Source organism: Hippoglossus stenolepis, chromosome 14 (assembly GCF_022539355.2).
Source record: "Hippoglossus stenolepis isolate QCI-W04-F060 chromosome 14, HSTE1.2, whole genome shotgun sequence".
In the NCBI taxonomy this organism is placed as follows: Eukaryota; Metazoa; Chordata; class Actinopteri; order Pleuronectiformes; family Pleuronectidae; genus Hippoglossus; species Hippoglossus stenolepis.
In genome coordinates, this window is record NC_061496.1 from 16,114,671 (window position 1) to 16,140,505 (window position 25,835).

At 43.2% G+C, this 25,835-nt stretch overlaps 2 protein-coding genes across 2 annotated transcripts in view; both read right to left on the reverse strand.

The window, feature by feature from the left end:
- Positions 1-21,493, reverse strand: part of cpamd8 (C3 and PZP like alpha-2-macroglobulin domain containing 8) — a 45,835-nt gene extending 24,342 nt beyond the window's left edge. The window contains exons 1-27 of the mRNA XM_035176204.2: positions 20,608-21,493; positions 16,977-17,128; positions 16,463-16,485; positions 15,616-15,781; positions 14,507-14,559; positions 13,914-13,931; positions 13,372-13,426; positions 13,128-13,241; positions 12,811-12,895; positions 12,512-12,620; positions 12,135-12,362; positions 11,859-12,029; positions 11,625-11,753; positions 11,327-11,525; positions 11,040-11,215; positions 9,509-9,658; positions 9,108-9,269; positions 8,867-9,009; positions 7,944-8,006; positions 6,640-6,871; positions 4,908-5,061; positions 2,709-2,839; positions 2,480-2,531; positions 1,765-2,063; positions 543-611; positions 300-456; positions 13-189 (exon numbers count right to left, since the gene is read on the reverse strand). Of these exons, the coding sequence (XP_035032095.1) occupies positions 13-189; positions 300-456; positions 543-611; positions 1,765-2,063; positions 2,480-2,531; positions 2,709-2,839; positions 4,908-5,061; positions 6,640-6,871; positions 7,944-8,006; positions 8,867-9,009; positions 9,108-9,269; positions 9,509-9,658; positions 11,040-11,215; positions 11,327-11,525; positions 11,625-11,753; positions 11,859-12,029; positions 12,135-12,362; positions 12,512-12,620; positions 12,811-12,895; positions 13,128-13,241; positions 13,372-13,426; positions 13,914-13,931; positions 14,507-14,559; positions 15,616-15,781; positions 16,463-16,485; positions 16,977-17,128; positions 20,608-20,693 (3,553 nt within the window). The 5' untranslated portion in view covers positions 20,694-21,493. The remainder of the gene's footprint in view (positions 1-12; positions 190-299; positions 457-542; positions 612-1,764; positions 2,064-2,479; positions 2,532-2,708; positions 2,840-4,907; positions 5,062-6,639; positions 6,872-7,943; positions 8,007-8,866; positions 9,010-9,107; positions 9,270-9,508; positions 9,659-11,039; positions 11,216-11,326; positions 11,526-11,624; positions 11,754-11,858; positions 12,030-12,134; positions 12,363-12,511; positions 12,621-12,810; positions 12,896-13,127; positions 13,242-13,371; positions 13,427-13,913; positions 13,932-14,506; positions 14,560-15,615; positions 15,782-16,462; positions 16,486-16,976; positions 17,129-20,607) is intronic.
- A 134-nt stretch (positions 21,494-21,627) lies between these two features.
- On the reverse strand, positions 21,628-25,733 carry sac3d1 (SAC3 domain containing 1). The gene is made up of 4 exons (XM_035176206.2): positions 25,604-25,733; positions 23,968-24,385; positions 23,213-23,495; positions 21,628-22,986 (listed from the first exon to the last, which is right to left on the reverse strand). The coding sequence occupies exons 1-4, from the start codon at positions 25,630-25,632 to the stop codon at positions 22,520-22,522; spliced, it is 1,197 nt and encodes a 398-aa protein (XP_035032097.1). The 5' UTR covers positions 25,633-25,733; the 3' UTR covers positions 21,628-22,519.
- Positions 25,734-25,835: the final 102 nt, after the last annotated feature.

The window sequence follows — 25,835 nt, forward strand, 5'->3', positions numbered from 1 at the left end:
CAGTTTTGTTACCTTGCAGCAGGTAGTCAGTGGCTTCATTCTCGACCTCTGCGCTCAGCTGCCGGGTCTTCTGCAGGTATTTCAGAACAAAGACATTGGGGGCAAAGTGGATCATGTTCTGCTCCCCACATCCAAAGGGCAGACGCAGCAGCTTGTCCAGGTTGTTGAGAGTTGGCCCCATGACGTCCCCTGATACAGGTGCATCGATACATTACTTATTCACACTGCACAACAGACTGTATTCCAATTTCACTAGACAAGAGTATAATGGAAATAATACATCAGCCACACAATCATACCAATCATAAATGCAGTGGCCTTCTCAGATCCAGGCACCATGTTGTGAGGGACGCCCAGAGTGAAGGCCTCGTTGTGGTTCTCATCCGAGTCTTCCTTCCTCCAGATCTTAAATTCTCCAACGGAACCCCAGCCTGTTGAGAAGCCTATGTGACGCACCTGAAGGGAAAAACAAATTACTGTTTAAATGATCTCTTAAGAAAAATTACTCTAAGAAGTATATAAATGTCACAAAAGAGACAAACCTGTCCAGGGAACTGTCCCGCCCAGTGGAGGATCACTGATTCATTGGACGGATGTAAACCATGTCCCACCTGCAGAGAGTTAAACAGAGAGGATAAAGTAAAACACTGCCAGACGATACACACTCATTATGAGCAGTCCATCACATTGTTACCTCTGCCAAAGAGGTTTTGTTTTCACGTTTGTTTGTTTGTTTGTAAGCAAAATTATGCAAAACCTACAAGACAGATGACTAAAGAAGTTGTTGGAATGATGTGTTATGGGTCAGGGAAGAACCTACTGGATTTTGGTGCAGATCTGGATCAGATGGTGGATCCAGGATATTTTAAAACGTTTTTTTTAACATTGTGAGACATTTTTAACATTTTCGTTTCACAGGGAAAATTCATGGGTCTAAATATTCACGAGTGTGGATCTAGTGAATTTAAATGTGGTTTCATGAGGGGACTGATGAGCCTTGGCGGAGATATTCTCTGTTTGCACTCTGATCGCATCAAAACTCCTTCCTCTAAGAATCAGAACATGAATATAACTGTATACAGTTTGACATCAGTAACCAAGAAAACATCAGTGAGGGCACATTAGAAAGCAGCTGGTGCTGTTTTTGGACATCCTCATACTGAGCACTCATAATGTCCCTCTGCCAAGTGTTAGTGACGCCAGTGTGATTCACTCACCTCCCACACACAGTCCCAAACACAAACACACAAACAGACCCATGTAGAGAGCATTTCCTCTCTGGTGCTAGAGTTTAACTTTGTAATCACATTAAACCAAAGAGCATGCGTGGCCAAGCCCCACAGCTCGCTCACCCTGAAATGCCATCATCCCTAAGAAAATAATTGAATCCTATTGGACTTTAAAATGCCTCGCTCGTCGGCGGGCTTTTAATTGCTGCCTTTGGTGAACGGTGCAAAGCTAATGCCAGGGCTGGGGCTGGGGGGGGGGGGCGAGTGTGCCAGCCGCAGAGGGCCATGCGAGCACCGCACCACGGATCACAGGGTGTCCTCGGTGACATTAGCCCGTTAAGCGTGACCTTACTGAAGGCATGCCAGTAAAAGTGGCGCCAGTTCTCCTAACACACAGACCCCATGGCCTGCCGAGTCTTCCCCCCCTCCTCTTTTAGAGTCAGAGTGTCCACTCGTGATCTGAACACAAATCTGTTGCACTTGATGGTGCAGAAGAATATTTTCCTGAACTATCTCTTTATCTTCTCTATCTCACCTGTACCACGCCTCCCTTCCAGCTGATCCAGAAGCTGCGGAACTCGTCCCAGGAGAGGATGCCGGGCGTGGAGGCACTGACCAGGGGCTCGCCCATCTTACCCAGTGAGATCCAAGAGCGAGTGTTTTGCCTTCCCCCAAGTACGATCTCTAACATCTCTGCGCTGTCGTGGGGACTGGCAGAGAGAGCAAAGTGGGCGTCGTTGTGGGTCTTCACAGCGACCTGGAACTGGTTCATCCTGGCTGGTTTTTTCACGTACTGATACTCATACTTGTTGGGGGTGGAGATGTGGATCCTCTCTGACAATGGAAATACAAAATACTCTCAGGCCCTTAAGGTTTGTCAAATTTACAATATCAACAGTGTACTAGCGTAGATATTATGCATACAATGTATACAGCTACACAGTATATTTTCAAAAGTTGAAACGGAATGGCCTTGAAATTTTACCTGTGTTGATTAAAACATCTATAAAGATTTTACCATGTTTGGCCGGCGGGCAGGATTCAGCATTAAAGGGACAATTCACCCAAAAATGAAAATTCACTTATTATCTAATAATGAGGGAATTTTAATTTGTAGGTGAACTATCCCTTTAACTCTCTGGATACAACTGGGTGTAGACCATCCAGCTGGTGAAAGTTACCAAATCACCTCCTGAATATAATCATATATAGATACAGTATGTTAGAGAGGAAAATGTGTGTGCACTGACCATTGGGACAGAAGAAGACACTGTAGGTGTATTCTCTGGGCAGGCCTTCTGGCTGCAGGAATGATGAGGGGAGGAAGAACGAGGTCACAGGAAAGAGAAAGAATAAAGAAAAGTTGGATACATTAAGAAAATAGAACAAATTTGAACACATTATATCAATAAAAGTCAAACAAAATATTAAGCAAGTCTTCTCTTATAAAGTGACACTGATCAACATCAGCTCTCATACCTCCACCAGGACAGTCCTGCGAACATAGTCCAGGCCAGTTGGGGTCCTTCTGTCGTCCACGTCGTTGCCTGTTTTGCCCGCTTGGAGTCCATCTGAACAGCAGCTTGATTCACTGTAGGCAATGGCACGAGCTATCGGACAGCACAAAACAGAATCAGCTTTTTGTCTTTCAATTCTGTCACAGTGCAATATCACCAATTTCAGTTGTCTACGATGTCTGTCTCGCTGTAGAATCATGATTGGCAAATAATGCAGCACAACGGTGAGTCAGAACCAACTTGGCTGTCCTGACACTTTAAACTGCATTAATGTTACTGGAAGCTAAAAACTCCTAACAAAACAACCGGACATGTACATTGCCGTTAGAGAATACATTGTTTCAATGTGCACCAATTTTAATCCCATGGCACATTCATCTGTAGTTCTAGTCATAGTACTAGTAGTATTCTGTAGTGTGTAGTAGTATAAATCACTATTTATGGTAGAGCCCGACCGATATCTGTTGACCGATGAAATTTCCCGATATGAGCCTTTCACAGGCACATCTGTGCCGATAAAAAAACTGTCAATAATGCAGAAAAGATTTTCAATTTACATATAAAAATATGAATTATGTTCATCTTCTTAATTCAAGTTCCATGTGTATTTGTCTTCTCTTTTCATTCATAGTTATTTATGACAAAGTTTTAGGTTAAACTGTAAAATACCAAACCTCAATTACACTTCTTGGTCAGAGTTTGATAAAGACATCTCAGCAATTCTAATATTTCCAAATATATATATATATCAGCTCATATCATAATGGACATTTTTTACTCCCTAATACTTGTAGCCACCCCAACATATCCATATCAGCCAGTCTCTGCTTTATGGGTGTTTTTCATAAAAAAATATCATAACAATCATAACAAACTATTCAAGGTTTCGAGGAAAACACGATCACGTGTTTGTGAGTCACTAATCGCGATTAGCTCGGTGAGGCCTTGTCCCATCTGTCTTTCACGCATTTGTGGTCATCGCTCATAACATACATTACACAGGACAAACATGTCTGTAAGAGGACTCCCAGTTCTCTTGCTGAGGAGCACATTGGAAATGTGGCCCCGTGCCAACAGCGTCTCTTTGTGTGTGTGTACTGAGAGGGAAACACAAGGGGCCAAGGGACTAGGAGTGGGGCCATGGGGGGCCCATTGACCGCCAGTGACCTGCAAACTCATCAACATGCCACTGAGTGTCACAGCAAAGCTCCCCCACTGCCAGCCTGCTTTGTTCTCACATGCGCTCTGGAGGGGACTGTTTGTAACTCTGGGTGGGTGACCAGATCACACACAGCTCCGCTCCTTGGCCGGCAGAGCTCTCCTTAGGCACAGGCTCGACTTTTTGTGAGGCATCACACAGGGGAGCCACGGCCTGGTTAGTGACAGACCACTTAAGAATTCAAATGATGTAAATTTCATTATCCAGAATGTCCTTGGCTGCTTTGTTTACATGAGCATCAAAACCCATTCTTTTACAACAAGCCCAGATCCACTTCCTTCTGTCTTTATATTGTTGCTTTCAGACAGGCTGGGCCGTATCCGGGTGAGCTGCTCCAGATATTTTCTGGAACTTGTCCTGTCAGCCCCCCTTTAAAATGTCCAGATAATGTCCGAGAGAGCCCATGTGAGAATACGGAAGGAAAACTTTCAGAAAATTCACAATGAGCGAATGAGCGTGTTGATGGTGTTTCTAACATGCTACAAACGTGAAACTGGAAGAAAACAAATATCAAACGAAGAGTAAAAGTATGTAGAAGATGTTGTAAAAGATGTCAACTTTGAAAGACATGTCAGGAGCCACTCTTCACCTGAACGTTCCAAACATTTTGCTGCATTGTTGTGAACGTGTCTGACCCGGACAATCTCCTGCTGCGTTCTTCATATATGAAAAGTCCCCCAAAAAATTGTATATGCAAATTTAAACAACTTGGTGTTCATGTCTGAAAAAGGCTCCTGTGACAAATAACTCATACTGCACTGTACTGTGGAATAGCACTTCCTGAATTTATACAATAATCTATTTCATGGCATTGCATCAAGACAAAGTTGTTCAGTTCCAAATGTTTTACAGTATATCAACTTTACAAGAATAATCACTAATGGCTGTGGAGATCAAGAACTTCATGGTGACCTGAGACATGTGCCTGTGCTCTGTGGATACCTGTGATGTTAGCAGATCCCAGTTCAGTGAAAGACAACACGATGGATGTGGGTGTAGCCTCTCCCGGCGCGACACACTTCTTCCTGGTAAGGTGGTGGCGTCCAGGATGGCCAACAAACTTGATGCCTTTTGGAACTGATACTTTAACATGAACCTGAGAGAGGAGAGGAGAGGAGAGGAGAGGAGAGGAGAGGAGAGGAGAGGAGTCAGAGGCAATCGATCTCCTCTGACAGGCCAGTGACATCATTTCAGCCAGACATGCCCCTCCCTCATTTAGCGTGTTCCCCTCAAAGCTCGGAAAGCGAGGGAGAATTTGTAAAATCACTTTGTGAATTTTCCATGCTGACTGACTCATGCCTCTCCAGCTCCCTGAAGGATTTAGTTCCACTCATCGTCCAATTTTCACAGAGGGCTCGGTAACGCACAGGGAGCTTTTAACTGCTTCTCATCCACACGCCACGAGTCATAAATAACGGAGCAGAAAAATATAGGAATCACATGTTGCCGGGTTGGATATCAAACGATGGGATTTTCGGGATTGCGTATTCACCTAACATGACATGAGGGGAGCGCGAGCACAGGCCATTTAACAGGCTCATCTGCAAACATCATGATGTCATCTATGTGGAGCGCATGATGGACCCATTTGAGGCCAAGGTGGAGCTGAGAAGTCAAAGAGAGTGTTGAGACATACCTACTGTGTGGGCTGATACCATATGTTCACATTTTGAACCTTTGCTTCCTTTGGACACAACATCCATACCCTCTGTACACCTGAGCCTAAACCACCACCTTTTTCTTGTTGATCACACAGTTTATGATCACACCATTTCTACTTCATACAGAATTCAATATACTAAAAGGACCATAGCTAATACAGCACATCATTTCTCTCCGATCTGCAGTCATTCACTCAGTTTAAACATTTTTACACTTTGCCAAGAACTCTTAAACTTATCATGTTTATTATTATGGGTTTCATTTACTTAATATTGTACTTCTATCTTTCCGTATGTAATTCTAGTACTGATCTTTTCGTCTGCTCTGTAAATGCAGCTCATCGATCCGTCCCGGAAGAGAGCTCCCTTGTTTCTTTCTATGTTTTCACCCCTGTCCGTTTGTTTGTTTATTTGTTTGTTTGTCAGCAGGATTATTAAAAAAACTACTGCACGGATTTCCTCAACACTTGTTGGAGGGATGGGATATGGGCCACGAAACAAACCATAAAATGTTGGCACGGATCCGGACCAAGGGGTGGGTTCAGGAATAGTTTTTATCACTGGGAGTTTTTTGACATTTTCACTGATTTCCCATGGAATAATTCATTGAGCTTCATAAAAGAAGTAAGTCATGTTGAGGGGACTGAAATCTATGAGTGTCTGAAATTTGGTGCAGCTTGATTGAATTTGAGGGGACTATTGGGCCTTAGTGAAGGTATGTGCTCTAGTAAGTGCCATTCTAGTTTATCTTTTGACCACACCGTCAAAATGTTTTTGAGAGAAGTTTGTAATTTTTGTATATTTTATGAATATGCACACACAGTAAAACAGCTGCACGTTTGAAGTTGATTGGATGAGCAGTCGTCGAGAAAACTGAAGGACAATTGGACAGAAATAAATAAAAGTCTGGATTTATTGGTACTCGGTTGACTTGTTTGTTATGTCCACTGCTAACTAAGTCTTATTACACATTTTGTCTTCCGGTCCACTTGGCCTCTCATCCATCATCTTACCTCCGAACACGTGGGCAGGTAGCTGTAGACAGTGAGGGGCACTTTGGTCTGCTCCCCTCTGATTAGGCTGTAGGGCAACGTGAAGTCGACGAAGAAGCGCTTGAAGGTCCGAAGCTCAATGCTCTTCGCCAAGCCCAGCCCCTTGTCCTCCGACACGCCGATGGCCTCCGTCACCCATGTGGTGATCGAGTCCGGCACATCCAATCGCAGCTCAGCTTCTCCGCTTTCAGAGCTGCCAGTGACACGTGTAGAGATTCAAGTTGAGAGGCAGGGAAAGAAAGAAAATGATCTCAGCATCCTTTCATGGTTGGACTTGAGCAATAAAAAAGGTGCAGACTACAAAGATGGGCTTGATGAAACACTGTGGATTACTTTTATGTCAGCAACACCTGTGTCAACAGCACCAGCACCGGTGCAACTACAGCAAACACTGTAAAATGGATAGGAAGGTGTGAGGGACGGTCAGGTGCCGACCCAGTTTGTTTCTTTGAATGAATGGACTGAGATCATTATTGGCAACACGTTTAATGTTGGTCTTGGCAAATGGTCCCAGAGCATAATAAACTTGAAAAACTGCATGTACGCCCTTCCTTTTGATCAAAGTTGCCCAAAAATCCACTTTAATAGACTTTTAAGGGAAATCCGAGCCTCAGACTTCACAGGAAATTAGGGAAGGGCCGAAAGCCCCATCCAAAGGAATCAAGCATATGGAAATCTATGGGCGACTCATTTATATTGGCTGAAAATGAATGGAGGGAGCTGTTGAGAAAGCGACAGTCCGTTCCAAGATTGCCCAATTTAAATGAGGCACATTCACACCCAGAGGGGGGAAATCTTGGATGTCGCTACACGATGGAAGATCCGTCTTCGTAAGAACACATTTACTAGCACCTTTCCTCTGCTCGCTCCTTTCTTTCTCCCGAAAAACTATCTATCTTATCTTCACTCGCTCCTTTCCAACATTCTTTTTGTCCTCACTTCACATGTTTTCGTACCCTCTACGAATCTATCTCCTTTTCTGAGTCGCTTTTTTTTAATTCTACCAGTCTTCTCTTCCCTCCTCTCCTCTTCCCATCTCTTCTCTCGTTTCCTCTTCTCTTCTCTCGTGCACCTGATATATCTTGCCACAGGCATGTAACACACACACACACACACACACACACACACACACACACACACACACACACACACACACACACACACACACACACACACACACACACACACACACACACACACACACACACACACACACACACACACACACACACACAAGAGAAATGTTTATATAGAGATTTAAATACCTGATGTTGAGGCAGTGCCACACCCAAGTCTCTGGGAAAAATGTACGCCTCCGCTTCTCGGCTCTGCAACCAAAACACAAGCTGACATCAATAAAAGGCTTCAGCTGCTCACAATAAAACAACACCATAATTGGACAGTGTATTATTCTGAATTCCACGCTGACATCTTCCGAGTCACGTCATGTGTTTAACGTTCATCACTCGAACGAGGAGGATTGTCTTTGAGGGAAGTCGACTTAAAATATGGACAAAGCAACAAATCAACTTTTTTCCCCCCATTATTCCTTAAATCTAAAACCTTATTTAAACCAAGCATGACACGGACTGAGATGTGTATAGCCAGTTTATAATTGTCGGGATCATGAAGTAATTACTGCTCTCTCGTGGGCTTGGTTTCAATTTCAGCGTTTTCAGAAAGACCATCGAGCTGTGTGTGGTCCAGTCTGAGATCACAGCAAACGTTCATCAATAACTTGACTAAACAGCAAATATGTGAACATCAACAACTGAATGAACCTCAACCCAGCTCAGTTTGTTGAGATTCAGTCACACATAGTTACCTTTGTTGAATGAATTCAAAAACAAATATCTTGCTTCCTATAAATTATATATCAGTTAATATGAACTTTATTATTATATTTATTATAAACTTTTCTTAAAGCTATAAGTCAGACAGTTCAAAGTAAAAGTACATAAGAAACATGAAAATAAATAAAAAGTAAAAATATAAACATGTTTTAGGCTTTGATTCAAAAGGAAGCTACTGACTCAATCTGCTGTACTTCCTCAGGCAGGGTGCTAAAATGCTCTGTCCCCCTTAGTCTTTAGCCGAGAACAGGACAATATTAGGATTTTAAGGCTTCTCAGCGAGGTTAGCTGATGCCCAGAGAGCAGCTATGACATCTCTATATCAGGTGCATTACCTGGTTGTAGGGCGAGAGTGCATGGCAGCCACTAAGGTGGAGGTGTGCGGCTGAAACGCAGGGACGGCCTCGTCTGTGTACATTCCTCCGCTCTGCCGATGGTTCAAACTCACCACATCTGTCATCACAACCAGCCCTGATTCCTGCGTTGAACATACAGAGCAATACACACACACAACATTATAATTTCTTCATCTGTGTACCGTCGCTGAATGTCCTTCAACTACGTGTTTGTTCTCACTGTAAAAGCAAAGCGTGCGTCCTTGGTGATGTCCCAGTGCCATGGAAACACGGAGGACCGCCTGCGTCTCTTTGACGACAGCCCCGGCCACCAGAAGTGTCCGTCATCTTTAGGAATTCCGAAGGCATCCGACACATCAAAATCTGACAGCTCCTTAAACACCTGCACAAAGGAAACATCTTCATGTCAAGACACACACACACACACAGTCACGGCTCATGGTTACGTATACCTAGTGACGCAGTATATCAGAAAAGTCAACTCCTTTAGATAAAGTGACACAAAACATACATTCATTCTTTCACGATGAGCATTTTCACAGTCAAATTTAACTATAGCTACACTGTAGTTTAATTCTATTTAATTACATCTAATTGAAATTTAGCTATTAAACGACCAACCTTTTCAATGCTGAGCTGGAAGTCGGGCTTCAGCAAGTAAAGACTTTTATCCACAGTGGCCACACAGACGCATGAGCCCGTCTCTCCCCGCACATGAAGGGTCACTGGGTCGCCTGGCATGGACTCATTAGTTGACAGAGAAACAGACACCTGCAATTCACACAACACAACATACACAGCTGATGGGCATTTTATTTTTTCTTGAGACAAGCATTCATTTAAAAATCACTTTCTCTAAACCACAAAAACGAATTGCAAACAATTATTATTTAACGATTGCATATTTGTTTGTTTCTAAGAAAGTTTATGAAAAAACCCTTGGACAGATTTCCTTGAAGGTAGGACATTTTCATTTCATGGATCTTGATGAAAACATTCCGACATGTTAATAGGACTGATGTGCAATTTGGTGCAGATCCAAATTAAATCTGGATCTAGTGTGTTAAAAAGTGGCTTAAAAAAAAGGGACTTTTCTACTATTATTTATTTTTAAATGTTGTTTCTTTATTACTCAAATTACTCATTGGCTATAAAATGTCAGAAAAGAGTTAAAAAGCCTGTGCAGAATTTCATAGAGCTTAAGTTGACATGTTCAATTAGTTTGATTTGTCTAAATATCTGTCCAATGATCCCCACCTTTAGAAGCTGGAACCAGTGCACTGCAGTTTTCCTGATAAATTACATAAGTGACAGATCAATTTGTAAAATTGCCGTCATTAATTTTCCGCGGATCAAACGTTCAATTAATTTCCTCAATCAAGTCAGCACTTGTTGGCAGCACTTGTGTTTGCAGAGAGGCAATTTGCGTGTCGTCCGGGAACAACATCAGTTCAGTAGTGTTGAGTAAGATATGGTTGGAAAAACAACAGGACGGAGAGAGTGGAAAACTACAGCCTTTGAAAGAGGAGGGATGTGAGAGTCGGCCGTAAACTTTCACCCATCAAAGCTTTTTTCAACAGCCCTGTGGCCACAAATTAGCCCCGTTAATCGGTTCCACTGCCCTCCTTTCACCACTCAGTCACTTGTCATCCTCTGCTGTCACGACCCCACTCATCTGGCTGCGGCCCGCATGGCCTCTGTCTCATCATGCCCTCGCAACCCCACCCTCCCCTCCCCTCTCACACACACGCACACGCACACACACACACACACACACACACACACACACACACACACAGAGTGTTGTAATGGCATACCAGGGAGCTGTAAATACTTCAGGGAGTTAACTCCACCGAATGCAGGCAGGAACTGGGGGATCTCTCCCAGGCCGACACAGCTGTTTGTTTACAGACATTACACTGTGCACAGAGCTGGTGCACGGATACTTGGGCTCAGCTCCAAAATGTATACAGAGTGCGCACCATTTTCTCCAGGTTTTAATAAATAATATATGAGGCAGTTATTCTTACAATAACAAAAAAAAGGCCATAATTAAGTTTAACATCTCAGCATGTGTTAAAATACCAATAAATATACAGATTTAATACTTTCTGGGTAAATAAAAACAGAATATGTGTCACTGTTTCCAAACCTTGTTCTCAAACTCGGGCTGGATAGGGATCTGCAGGCTGTCTGTGACCCCCTCGCCGTTTTCCCTGACGTAGTAGACCAGCAGGCGGCTGAGGGGCGCCATGCTGTGACTGACAGGGAAACGTAGGTACGTCACACAGCTGTCCACCTCGGCCTGGGAGGAAGAGCCCGCGACACCTGGCAGAGAGATGCGAGGTTAAAGGAAGGTGACCAAAATCCAGAGAATACAATCCAGCGAATAAAGATACAGTTAAAATTGTCGTAATGGGATATGATCCATGTGCTTACTGGAGGCAGAAGGGGGAAGGTCGGTGGTGTGAATGTTTTTATCAAAGGTGACGGTGGCTCTTTTCCCTCGGTGAGAGGCCGTCAGGTTGGCCGGCTGTTGGCCCGACACGATGATGTTGCCCCTGGACGCCACCTCGTAGTGCAGGGTGAAGTTACAGGGACAGGTGGATTTGAGAGCCACTTCTGCCACTTGGCCGATCTACACACACAGAAATATACAACTGTGCTGTAATGACACTGATGGCACTGTGATGTAACAATGATGCAAAACACACTACACTCGGAGGGCAACACTTACCTTGAGGGAGGTGCTGGGGCTCTGGATCTGGATGTGACACCTGCTGGGAGAGTACCAGCTGCTGATGGACAGGTAGCTGGGCAGGTACTGGTCTCCTACTGTCTTTCCATCAATAGATGTTACCTTGGTCTAGGGCAAGAAAAGAAAAAAATGTTGTAACTCTTCATAATATTTACTTAAAACAACCGTCTCACTTCACCCTGTGGAAATTACATAAATCTAAAGACCACTGACCTCGAGCCAGACATACTGGGCGGCAGTGGGGATGGACGGGATCTCAAAGGTGGCCTGGCCATCCTTGGAGATCAGTTCACTGGTGTAGATGTTGTCCTTGGGGGTCAGCTCCGCCTTAACACGCACCCTCACCCCATCAGCTGGGCTTCCATCAGGGTAGGTAACCTCGATCTATAAGGAGCGGACAAGACAAATAGACAATCAATAATGACGAGATTGATCGTTATCTGTCAGGTGATAAAAAAAAGTGAGTCAAAGCGGTTCTCGCTGTCTCACCTTCCCTTTGTAAGGCAGACCGGGCTTGAACTGTTTACGTGTGTCCTTCGAGTACTTGATGTCGATGAGCTGTTTGTGGACGGGCGTCGAATCGTCGAATGTGGTTTGCCTGCTGCCGTCTACACTGGTCACTGACGCCCAGATGCTCACCGTGCCCCTGAAGTGATCGGCTACATCCAGGGGCATCATGTCCTTAACGCACAGGCTGAAGTTTGCAGAGCCATTCATCTGAGAAAAGCACAGGATACACATATTTAGAATTTATAGAACATAGTTATAGTACCAATCATCGATAAACAAGTCAAAAACTTGTTTCAATACCAGATCTCAAATAAATAGGAGCATTAAGATATCATTGAATAAATAAATGAACAGACCTCCATATTTTTAATCACAGGATGGCCCATCTCATGACGGTAGTAGCCCACTCCATTCACCGTCATATTCACCGTCAACTTCCCCGTCACCGGCTTCCCAAAGGTGTACCTGTACAACATTGACATGTCAGACTGCTACATCTACAGGACAGCCAAGGTCAGTGAACCAAGAAATATAAAAAACAGAGCTGCAGGTAACATCATTTTATGGTTGGTCAGCAAAACAAAAGTCTCCCTTGTGAAATGCTGTTATAGAACATCTGTGCGATATGTTCTCTGATGAATGTTAAGTGACTTACCTGGCCCTGACAGTCGCCTGCTCGCATGAGTTCAGGTCACGGATGTAACGTGGCGGATCTATCATCAACTCAAACTTGGGCATCACTGTGAACAAGGCAGCAGAAGATTACTTTCCAGTTACATTACCTACTTTCATGCTACCCGCATTTTTAAATGTATAAAATTGTATTAAATCCAACCGTTATATACAATAGTAACATAGTAAAACATTCTCTTAACATAGATCATTAGCATATCACTTATAGGTGTTCAAAACACAACTAAGGATGACTGAAAGCACCCACAGTGCAAAAAAACAACACATGCAGGCTCTCACCATATTTCTGCACTTCAAACGACTTGTTATAGGTGTGGCCCTGCACCTCCACAAAGATAAACCACTCTCCAAACACAGGCTGGTCAGACAGAGGGAAACTGGTGTTCACGACCCCTATGGCAGAGAGAAGATAGGAGAGAAACATGTTATTAACAGTAGAAACACAAAGAGAAATCTACAATGAAATATGAACATAGGAGCTAAACTATGACGGTGTCAACACACTTCAGAAGATGTGTCTTACCACAACAGACAGAATTCAGATTCTTCCACTGAACCATCCTGGATCCTCTTGGATCCTGAAAGATCGAATTGGGAGACAAAAACTTTGTTCAGGTTTTACATTTTGCATTAAGGTGCTGAACTATGGCAGGCCTAACAATCATTGACCTGAACTTGACCCGGAGACTTAGCTCCTGTCTCCGACCACTGTTAAAATACCGTCCTCGAGTGAGAAATACGCTGAAGGTACGAAGGTAGTAAACAAAAACATCTACGTGAACAACAACCTGTTATTCAACCCTACAGACGTCTCAGAATGTGAGAAGAGAGACGATAAATTAGCACGGTCAGCAAGTACACAAGAGGGAGAGAGAGAGAAGAGAAGAGGAGTATCTGTTGGTGTTGTTTATCCTTGCACTGTTCCATAGAGCACCCTGTTATCTAGGTGAGCTGCCTTGACTTATGCTCTGTAATCTCCAACTAGTCTGGGAACTCAAATTGCCACTGTCCCCTCCCGGACACGGCTCAGCCAACCCTGGGTGGTCCCTGCCAGCCTCCACTCACCAAAACATACGCCTCAATCTGCAAAAACAGGAGAGAGAGACAAGCACAAGATGTTATGAATTAGATTTGAAAAAAAAAAAAAAAAAATCTTTAAAGTCCAGAGGATCCTCTGCTTCACCTCCCCACTCATTCCTTATCCAACAATCATCCATCTGTGAAAGTGAGCGCTGCCCTTTACCAGCAGCAGACCTTTATAGCTGCAAACATCAATAAACCATCTGTCCGCACAGTTGCACAGTATATTTGGAGCCATTGCTAACATTCCAGGAGAAATGACTCTCCCTGAGCTTCTGTAAATAGGTGACTGTACATTTCTCGCTCGGGCTCAGAGAGGACGAAGTTTCTCCTCAGAATTTCACCGATTAGAGACGGAGAAGTTTGTCTGTGTTGTTAAACGATAACAGATTCAGAATTTGTATTTGTTTTTGCACTAAAGAGCTACAGAATTATAGATTTTGCCACAAATCCAAATAATTTTTTGTGGAATTTCTTAAATAAATTCTTCTCACATTCATCCAGATCGATGAGTAATGTTTGCAGTGGTTTTTGAGGCATGTTCTACTTTTATTTGCACGGCATAATCTTCCATTTACCTTGTCATTTACTGGCCTCAGGTCGGGGGTGACTGTGTAGATGTTGATCAGCACTAAAGGCAGAAAAAGAACACAATGTTTACATCAGCTCAACACGAGAACCTTGATGCATTTGAACCAGATCAACAAAATTGGTGCAAAGTCATGTCCCAATCAAGACACTGCATAATATCTACAGTAACACATAATCACAGTGCTTATCATATCTGCAAAGGGGGTTATGTTTGTTTGTAAGCAAGATTATACAAAAACTATTGAATTGATTTCCACAAAACCTATTGGTCGAAAGCGATATGGGTTAGGGAAGAAGATCAGGGGGCAGATCCAGGATGTTTTCTTTAACATTGTAAGATAGGGCGTTTTAGACATTGTCATTGATTTCTTAAAGAGTGATTCATGGGTCTTAATTTAAAATATCTGTCCTGTTTAGGGGACTGATATTTATCAGTATGTACAATTTGGTGCAGCTTGTTTGAATTTAAGGGGACTATTGGGCCTTGGCGGGGGTCTGCCATTCTAGTTCCCATATCACGGTTACAAGGATGCTGTGACAGTTTTACTTTATCATATTAAGTTGTAAATATAGGAAATATTACATATTTCTTTGAGTTGAATCAGCTTTTGGAGCAATTAGAATGTGACCAAGTGATTTGAAATGTAATAAATAAGCTGTTAAAACGAGGTAAATTGGATGTAAATGTTGTAAAATGTATGTCCTTAAACTGCTGTTTGGTTTAATTTCCTGTGCGCTTTCTGTGGGATTATATTTAGACACAAATGTTACTGGGCTAAATGACCGGCTTTGGAAAAAGACTGATGGACTGTGGCATTGTGGGTAAGAATTGGCATGGAAGTGGAGAATGGATGTGCAGTCGTAAAGTAAGCGTTTGTCGCTGGACTTTTAGGACAATGTTCGTCTTAAAATGTTCGTTTTCTTGTAGTTTTCAGTGTCAGCCCGAGGAAAGACAGAAAGACTAAAGAAATCTTCAAAGAAATCTGTAAAAAAGCATGGCCACTACTTCATCTGACCTGTGTCACGGATTTCCACTAACCGATCCTCAACTCTCTGAATTTCGACTGACTATCTAGCAGATGCACTGTGTGGGAACCTTTATGTTTGGGTTTGTAGACAGGCTTGTCGGTCTGGATGAAGACAGTCGTGCCCTTGCTCTCCACGGTGACGGTGGTGTAGTTGTGGAAGATGTAGCCGCCCTCGGTGAGGTGACGGTTTCCCCATACCTTCAGGTGGGCCTGGCCTCTGAGCCCATAGGGAACCTGGTGGCACATTCACACACATGAGTGCAAACAGAGGAAGGATCGAGACTGGATTTACCAGAACCTAATTAGGTCAGTGGGGGAAAGGATTGAAGTGTTTACTCTAGATGGTTGCATTCTATCAGGAATTATTCCACCGGATTTAAGATTTAAGATTTTTTTCTAGGGAACACAAGCTAACAGAACAACAAGAGAGCTACATTTAAACACCAGAGGAAGATGCCAAGCTATAACACTGCTCACTCCACATGACTTTATTTCACGAGAATGAGGGTGGAGGTTACAGGGAGGGGAGAACAGGCAGGGGGGAGAGAGCAAGGGGGAGAGGAGGAGGGAGGCAGAGGGGAAGAATCGAGTCGTGCATACTAGATTATCTATTCCAGCCTTCGGGAGCGGCGGACCATACATGCACGTCAACAGCTGTTGCATATTATATTGAGGCTGTTACCTTACTCCCAATGAATGAGCTGAGACAGATGTTGCATTACAAATAATGTTAGTGTTGATTTGCATGTTGCCTGAGCAATGTGCACACAGCGTTCGAGAGGTTCTCACTACTGTGCAGCTGTCACCGCTAAACAGCGTCGTGCATTTGAAACATCCCTGAGAGCAGCAACGTGCACGTAATGTGGGACACTGCTCAGGAAGCAAATGTAAACCAAGTTGCAGGAGCTGACTCACCTTTAGTTTGATGGTGCCTTTGTCTACAAGAGAAACAATGAGATTATTTAATGAGGGATATTTTTGCCACATGAATATACATCTCTATTCTCCCATATCAGTGTAATCACCAGTATGATGCTATAAATATTTGCCTGGAGGTTCTCGCCCTGGGTGAGCATGCCATCCAGCTGCAGCCCATCTCCATGCCACTCTAAGGCAGAGCCAGCACCATGTATTAATGGTGCTGTCAAACAAATCACACTCTGTATACACTAAGCGGTTGGTGGGACGAGCTATAACTGAAGCCTCCAATCATAGATAATGTGAATGAGAACTCAGGCTGGTCAGGAGCATACAGTAGGGGAAGACATTGTGTGGGTTCCTCATATGTTTGTGCCTGCGTACCTGCCTGTGTGATCTCAACATCCTTCTGAATAAATCACACAAGGCACGTATCTCACAGCTCGACCTGTTAGTGCAAGTTTTCTCTTTCAAAAGTATAACGCGCTGTAGCTTCAGAATTTCTTCTCACCGAGCACTGAGCCGTGGCCGTGAGCCACCGTCTGCCCCTTCACCGACAGCTGCACCTGGACGCGGGTTTCTGCCTTTGCATTGAAGATGGTTACGCTCACACTCTCCTCCACGCCTGCTCGAAACACAGAGGGTGCAGCAACCAAATAACCCCTGGAACAAGAAGGCAAGGTGGAGAGAGAAGGATGGAGAAAGCAAAAAAAGGAGGGAAGGAGAGAAGAGGATACGAGGGTGAACAGAGGAGGAGAAACAAAAGGGAGAGGTCAGCGGTCAGAGAAGGACATTTGACAGGAAGAGGGTAAACATATGATGGATGTGGATTTTGGTTTTTTTCCCAGAAAGGATACGGATGTGGGCCACTTCGGGCAATGCTACAGGACTTCTGGCCTTCTTGTGGCCACATTTTTTGGCATTTCTTTTGGCAAACATATGTTACTCCAGGCGAGGTGTAATCTGGATGTGGACCTAAATTGGCTCATGTGGTAAATGGTGAAGATGGCCAGAATAGCAGAAAACAAATTCGGGACCTTTGGTTGACACACAGTATTGCTCACTTGTGGCAAGCAGGATGCACACACACGACAATGGCACATACAAACAGGGACATACCACATGGATCTGTGTGGGGAGATCAGGTTTAATTGCAACAGTTACCAGGGACACGTTACCTGTCGGCCAATGAGCTTTCTGCCCCGAGTGTTTTCTTTGGGTGGTCTGGCACCTCTGACAGAACCCTCAGTGTCTGTTTTTGAAAACTAACGACTGAGATTCCACACAGTCGCTCTGACATTTAATTGAGGGAAGGAGCCTGTCACTGAGGTCACGGAGCAAAGGTCATTCTTTGATGATTATAAAAAAAAAAAAGTCTGGGGAGAAAAGGCCCACTTTAACTTTTATTTGGGGGAAAGAAGAATATGCCATCTGGCACAGAGCGGCATGTAGCTCAGGTAACAGAGGTAGAAAAATAGGAGCTCTTGTTAGGGATGGTGCTGCACAACCAGCTTGATGGACTAGATGATAAAAGTGATCATCATTCACTTACTTCTATTATTTGTGAGCATTTACTGATTTGACTAAAGTAAAAACCAAATCTGTTATGCCACCCACATGTTGCAGGCGTACCTGAACCAATCTAACTCTAAGTACCTCTGTGTTTGATCAAACCACTTCTGTCCCAGTCACACCGACTCCACTTCTTAAAGGCAAACAGGCCCGCTCACCCGCTGAAGAACTTAACCGAAGATCACACAAATTAGGAGTGAGCAAAAGCCTCGAGCACAAACCCAATTGCATGCCTGAAAGATCAGGTGGTTGGCATTACAGCAGTGCTGCATTACAGCCAGAGGCAACTGCAGTTCCTGAGAGGGAGAGAAAGAGAGTCAGGAGAAAATCCCCCTGGAAAATAAGGCTTCGGGAAAAAAAAGGAAGATAATACGAGGAAATTGACTCTGTGCGTTTGATCTACAGTGAGTTTAACCAGCTCTCGGATGAGTCCGGATCAGGTGGTGGAGACCATGCTTATTTCAGTCACATGGCCCTGATGTGCTCAAGTTCTCATTGTTTTTGCCCAACTTTTGTCCTCAGCTGAGAGCCGCTGCTCGCTGCCTGAGAAGGATTTATGTTCTCCTTTGTAGGTGAAGTCCTAAACAGTCAGCTCTTTGCTTTTTTTTTTTTAGTTCGGTCACATGGTTTTATGTTCTTAGCCCTTTTGCCCAAAATTCACCCTTAAGCTGAGAGTTGGTTAATACATGACAACAATGTGAGCTCTCTTTTGTAGATCAAGCATTTATGAGTAAATTGGTATTTTGGGGGTTTATTTCCTACATTGAGCTGCATTCTTTACCTCCTTTACCCCCTTGGGCAACCTGGAAGAATTCTTTACAACTCTTCACTATTAGCAACACATCTCTCAAGGTCAGAATTAAAACAACAGCCGCACAGACGGCATGGGAGAAACAAAACTAAATCTTTTTTAAATCTGGTTTGTGGGAATAATCCTAATATAATGGGACACTGAGACAACCCGTTCATTTTGAGTTAATATTTGTCTTTTTAAATAATAATCAAGTCGGTGGGCAGTTAATCTCAACAAATCATTTATATTTCAGTGTATGTCAGTAAAACTTACTGCACTGAAAAAGAATTATGTTGAAAGCGGTTGCACAAAACTAATTTATCTGAATCAAGAATATATATATTCTACGTTTAATGTACATATATTTTGTACTTATTATTTTTAATTTAATTAAATAACATATGTAGGGTTCAATAACATTAAAATCTGTTAAATGAGCCATATTGAATTGGTTAGGTTTAGGGTTACCATTTCTACCACTGAAGCAGTCATACATGTATGACTGCTTCAGTGGTAGCATTAGCTCAAGTTTGACAATAAACTCTTGAATGTCTGACTGCTCACAAGTGTGCTCACCAATCCAATACCATGTGTGACTGCTCAATGGTCCAATAACCTGTACGACTGCTCACTAGTCCAAAAACAAGTATGACTGCTCACTAGTCTGCTCACCAATCCAATAATATTTATGACTTATCAGTAGTCAAATAACATGTAAGACTGCTCACGAGTCTGCTCACTAGTCCAAAAACATGTATGACTGCTCACTAGTTCAATAATATGTATGACTGATCACTAGTCCAACAACATGTATGACCAATCACTAGTCCAACAACATGTATGACCAATCACTAGTCCAACAACATGTATGACCAATCACTAGTCCAACAACATGTATGACCAATCACTAGTCCAACAACATGTATGACCGCTCACTAGTTCAATAACATGTATGACCGATCACTAGTCCAACAACATGTATGACTGATCACTAGTCCAACAACATGTATGACTGATCACTAGTCCAACAACATGTATGACCGATCACTAGTCCAACAACATGTATGACTGATCACTAGTCCAACAACATGTATGACTGATCACTAGTCCAACAACATGTATGACTGATCACTAGTCCAACAACATGTATGACTGATCACTAGTCCAACAACATGTATGACTGATCACTAGTCCAACAACATGTATGACCGATCACTAGTCCAACAACATGTATGACTGACCGATCACTAGTCCAAAACATGTATGACTGATCACTAGTCCGAAAACTATGACTCTCACTAGTTCAACAACATGTATGACTGATCACTAGTCCAACAACATGTATGACTGATCACTAGTCCAACAACATGTATAACCAATCACTAGTCCAACAACATGTATGACTGCTTACTAATCTGCTCAGTAGTTCAATAACATGTTACTGGAATGAGAGGTCTAAAAAAAACATGCCTGACAATGTGTTGTGATAGTACAATGTCATTACGTGCAATGGCATTAAACTCCTCACATGACAACGTGACAGACAGGGGCATGTGTTTTTATGCAGTAAATATCACAGATCCGCTACAAAGAAGCTCCCTGCACGTATCTTAATGAGATAATCGGGTTGCTATGGCTACAGGTCAGATAATGAGAGAAATCAAACAGTATTTTCCTGCAGGTTTGGATGAGCTGCAGTGAACAGGAGAGACTTGGAGTAGTTACAGTATTGTAGCAAAGCAACTGCAGGACATGCAACACACTGGCTTATACTTACTGTCTTTCTTGTGCACAACTGGTGCTCACGTTGCACAGGAACAAAGTCCAGCAGAGACTCAACGCTGTCAGAGACCAGCGCGACATGTCGTGGCCTCAGTGTGACCGAGATCCTGCGGGTACGAGGGCTCCCTGTCCTCCGCTCTCCAGGAGGAGGCTGGATCTGTGAGCTCGAGTGAGAAGTTACATGGAAGTTTGAACAGCACCGTGTGTGTCCGCGGCTCTCTCACGTCTACGTATCCATTGAGGTTTTGGTTGTAGGTGTGCAGAGAGAGAGAGAGAGCGAGAGAGTTTCAGAGTCCCCGGAACCAAAGATCAGCTTTTTGCAATCATCGCCAAAAAAACAAAATCAAACTTCCAAGTAAAAACCCTTTAGTGTGTGTGAGTGTTTTTTTTTCCTTCTAGAGCCCAGAGTACACAGACAGTCCTCTCCCATGTGCCTTCTTCACCCGCCCCGGTTCCGTTCTCTCATATTTCAGCATTACAAATAGAGTAAAAGCGTCCTCCCACTGCAGCGCGCCAAAGAAAAGACTGTATCACAGTAAAGAAAAGTTGGACATGTCCGATCCTTCCTGCTGATCTCTCTCGATCCTCCGCTTCCTGCAGCAGCAGCAGCGAGTCAGCAGACGATCAGCTGCAGGCTGCGATTCATTCTCTTCAATGCCTCCTCTCTCTGCACAGGGAGCATGACTAACCCCAGTGTAAGAGGCACAGGACCCTGCAGCTCCTCACAAGTTTACCTGCACATGTCACATACTCTCTGGTCCTCCGCTGCCATCTCTGAAACAATGAGCCACCAGCTGCAGCCGGCTCCTCCTGCACTGGAAAACAACCTCCACGTCCGCTGCTAAAAGTGCAACACAACACAAACACTGTTTCGGAGCAGGATTATGTCTGATTTAGCCTCTTATTCCTCCACTAGTTGCATTACGCCCGTAATGCGGACAGACATCTGCTGCCCTCAAGTGGTGAATAAGCTAAGGTGCAGAGGAACGAGTTCAAATTACAGTGGAAAAAGGCGTTTTTTCTTTTTCATAACAAAATTTATTGACATAACTCTGAGGTACAGCGTTTTAAGAGTGAATAAAGGCCGATGCACAGTAGTTTCCAGTAGGTTAACTGAAATACTGAATAAACACAGTAACATGATAAAAACAATTCACATCTTTCAGGGCCACAAGTGCTTTACGAGGATAAAAAAAAAAAAAACTAAAAACATTTAGAACCAAGAGAGATCTTCATTTTCTGATTGATGCCACTCTGTAAGTATATGGCAAATCCATGGCACAATCAGAATCCTGTCCATAATTTTAGTCTTGAACATATATAATCTGGAGAATTTCATTGGTAAAACATATCAACATTAAGTGTCCTCGAAGGGAGCACCAAGACTGAAATTCAACCAAAGGAAAAGAGTAAAATATGGAGCACCAAATTGTGATGTTTTTTTGTTTTTTATCTGTTGCACACAATTGACAAATTTAATTGCATTTCTAACTACTTCACTTTCCCACAAGCAACCACCATGATTGAAAGAACTCAGCTAATCTAGCTTTCACCTTTGAATATCTGCAAAGAACAAACTTTTAAAGGCTATAAAAGCAACATACCCCTTTGTTTTTGTAAGTATAATCCAATTAGAACTTTACTTTGCAGACAAATTTTATCATGTGTGCACAAGATAAAAAAAATCACCAATCAGGACTTTAGGGGCTCCATAGTAAAATACAAAATGTTTAAATATTTTCTAGCATTGCGTTTGACATTTTTACAGATTTAACAAGGAAAACCACATGATGAAATATCTACACATCTGAGAGTGTGTGAAATTTGGTTCAGCTTGATTGAATTTAAGGGGACTGTTGGACCTTAGTGGAGGTTTGCACCATTCTAGTTGACCCCCCCCCTTTGTCTCAAGAACAACCATCAATGATACTCCTGACAGTGAGGTCTCTCTGTTTCTCAGCCACTATGTTGTGATATCGTTTACAGTGCAGTTTGCCTTGTTCCGGCTCATTGAAAGCAGTCTTGGAGAAAACCACTTGGTCGTCCTGGGTAACCTCCACTCCGTAAGACAGGCAGAGCTGGACTGTGAGCGACTTGTCTAAGAACAAGAGCTGAGCTAGTCTGTGGAGAGGAAAGCGACAGTTGCGGCTGCTGTATCCGTGGCTGAATATGTGCAGCAGATCTCTACGACTTGTCACCAGGTGCCGGTGGAGCGCACAGCTCTGCAGGAAGTTCAACCTCTGAGCCAATCGGAGCAGGCGCACAGGGTTTCGCTCCAGATAAGCCCGGTTGATAGACAGAGCGAGGCTGATGGCGGGGGTGCTGCAGAGCTGTTCAGGGAGCTCCATAATGTGGCGCGCGGCACGAGATAAACCTGGCAGAGACGAGGAAAAGAGAAAATGATCAGCAAACATGGCTTCTAAACACACCTTTTAGGTAACATCCAAAAAAGGACAAAGGAGTAATGAATCTGCAGTGCACAAGAGGAGCAATTAATAATGAATTTGCACTAGCATTTTTATTAATTGCCTCAACAAACATTTAAATATACCAATGCAAAAAACCCTGTTAAGCATTTAACTTTGCATATAATAACTAACCCAAGTTGTAGAGAAGACCAAGGGCTTGAAACTCCTCCTGGTTCGGATGCTGTTCTGTTCCTGCTTTGTAGCAATCCAGCAGCCAGCTTAGATTCTCCTGTAAGTGTGTGTCGTTGATACGTGGGTCGTAGAGACGCAGCGGCTCACCACACAGACGATAAGAGGCATAGATGAGGAAACGCACCGTTCGCTCTAAAATTAACACACAGTCCGAACCAGACACCCGCTGGATAATCATGTCCTGCTTCACACCACGCAGCCGATCAAAAACAAAGCCGTACACCTAAAAGATGAAAATGATTTAAAAATAAGAAGATATGCATCTATGATTGTCATTTCAATGAAAAATTAACTACCGCAAAATCAATTGTACAAGCCCTGCATGCTGAACAACAATTTTAATCAGATTTTTGATTTCAGGACATTTTATGGCCACCACACATTCAGAATTAATAATTTTCATCCAACACATTATGCAGATTACACAGGGAAAGATTGGATGACACAATAACCCATTGTGAGCTATGTGTGTTAAAGCTGAACATCTCCACTAGGTTCATGATGTTTCGGCAGAGGCTTACAACAAGCTGTGCTGGAAAACTGCCTGTAAACTCAAACTTCATTGAAGTTTCAACTGATATAAAAGGTTGTGTAAATGATGCCAAACTTTTGGACACTATGTAAACAATTCAATTAATATAGGTGACGATACTAAACTGAAGGGACTGCAAAATAGATGTGTAAATAATACTAGCCTCAGTCCACGGATGCAGATTGGTGGAAGCAGCGATGTCATCGATAAGGTAACAAACAGTTTTCAGCAACACAGCAGGTGGACGGAGGTCAGTGGGGGTTGTTGCGTCTTTGCCAGCTGCTGGTCTGGAATACTCCTTGACAGCGCGTAAGGGGTCTCCACAGGGCGGTCGATTTGTTTCTGTACCTGCTAAAATCTCGAAACGGTGCAAGCAGTTCTGTGCCTCACGAACCTGCAGCTCATGAGCAGGGCACATGGTCTGGCAGGTCCCCCTGGGCACCGTCTCTTTCCCCTGCAGCTCATGTCTCTCACCCCCCTCCTCCCGTCTCACCCAGGCTTTGTCCGGGCCTCGCCGTTGCTCCTGGTTCCTCGGCCTCCACTCTCCTCCTGTCGGTGCATCCCTCCTCTGTGAGTGAGAGCTGTTTGAGGAGGTTAAGAAGTAGATGAACATGTGATTAAACAACACACAGATCTACATTATGAAAGGGAAAGACCACCAGCTTATCTTATGATGGTCCTCATCAAACCTGGGGTCTTTCCATGTTAAATCATGACACTTTTGAGCAGCACCATCACAGATCTCATTGAAAGTTTTCATGCTCGTTTGGTCAATTTCATGTGTCTGTGATCATAATTAAGGGAGATGTGCTAACAAAGTTTGAAATTTTTTTTTGGGGGGGGGGGACTCTGTCACACAGAGAAATGGTCCTATCCTTTAAAGCTCTATTCCAGCTCGACATTTATTTTACCAGTATGTTATCCTGGACTTAAAAATAGCTGCATTATGAGCGATTAGAAAAGAACCATTTATAAAATAGGTCCAATGTTCAAAGTTAGCTTATAATGTCAAGATCTTTGGATTTTGAGTTGCTCCTGAGATTTCATCACTCATCTGAAGTGTCACCACATCACTATCAATCAATCAATCAATCAATCAAATTTTATTTGTATAGCCCATATTCACAAATCACAATTTGTCTCATAGGGCTTTAACATGGTGTGACATCACTAGTTGTGAACAATGTTGTTGAACAACAGATAGTGATCAGTGTATGGTCAGACACATGCAAACAACCATTGCACCCCTTTGTTAATGGTTTCCAGTATAGTGGGATACTCAAACATTTTAAGCTAAACAGTGACGAGTCTGTGTTCAGGTCAGTTGATAACTCTAAAACCTTTAAAGGACATTCTTGAAGTGTAGAGAACAATCACCTTTCAACACTAACATTCTTCTAATAGTTATTTTTAATTACTTTTAAAAACACGAGACACTAAGTTAACGAAATCCCTGTTGAATTGAGCTAAAACAGCTAATTATTTTGTCACGTCTGTCATGCTTGGTTAGTTCTTTCCTCATTAGCAGCCGTTAGCATTACATGTATTGTATAGTGTAGTATGTGGAGGTGTATAGTGATGCTAACCACCTAGCTACCGTTCATGTCTAACCATTAGCCAGAACCGACAGTTAGCTAGCTAGCTAACAAAGACATAACGCGTGAATGCCGCTTCCTCCAAATTACACTACGTAGGTTTCATTACGCCAACTGCCAACATGTGACACAACTACTGACATAGAAAAGTATTTTCTACGAAAAGTCCAGTTAACGCGAAGTAAAACTCATGTTTGTACTCACACGCGACGAGGCGCTCTCCTGCGGTTCATTGGACCTTCAGGCAGGACGTCACTTTCCAGCGTCGTCCAATAAGAAGGAGCCCGTGTTGTTGTGATGTGACGTCATATCCGGGTCTGTGGGCTGACTGTCTATCCCTCTCGTGTGCTGTCTGCATATCACCGAGCACTTTATTAGGAACACCAAACTAACGTTGGGTTGTTCTTCTCTTTGCTCTCTAAGGGTGTTGGAAATA

Coding starts and splice junctions, on each gene's coding strand:
- sac3d1 (XM_035176206.2), bottom strand. CDS start 25,632: ATGAACCGCAGGAGAGCGCCTCGTCGCGT. Junction 24,386..25,603: donor AGGAGAGCGCCTCGTCGCGT/GTGAGTACAAAC, acceptor CTCCTCAAACAG/CTCTCACTCACAGAGGAGGG. Junction 22,987..23,212: donor TGGTCTTCTCTACAACTTGG/GTTAGTTATTAT, acceptor CGTCTCTGCCAG/GTTTATCTCGTGCCGCGCGC.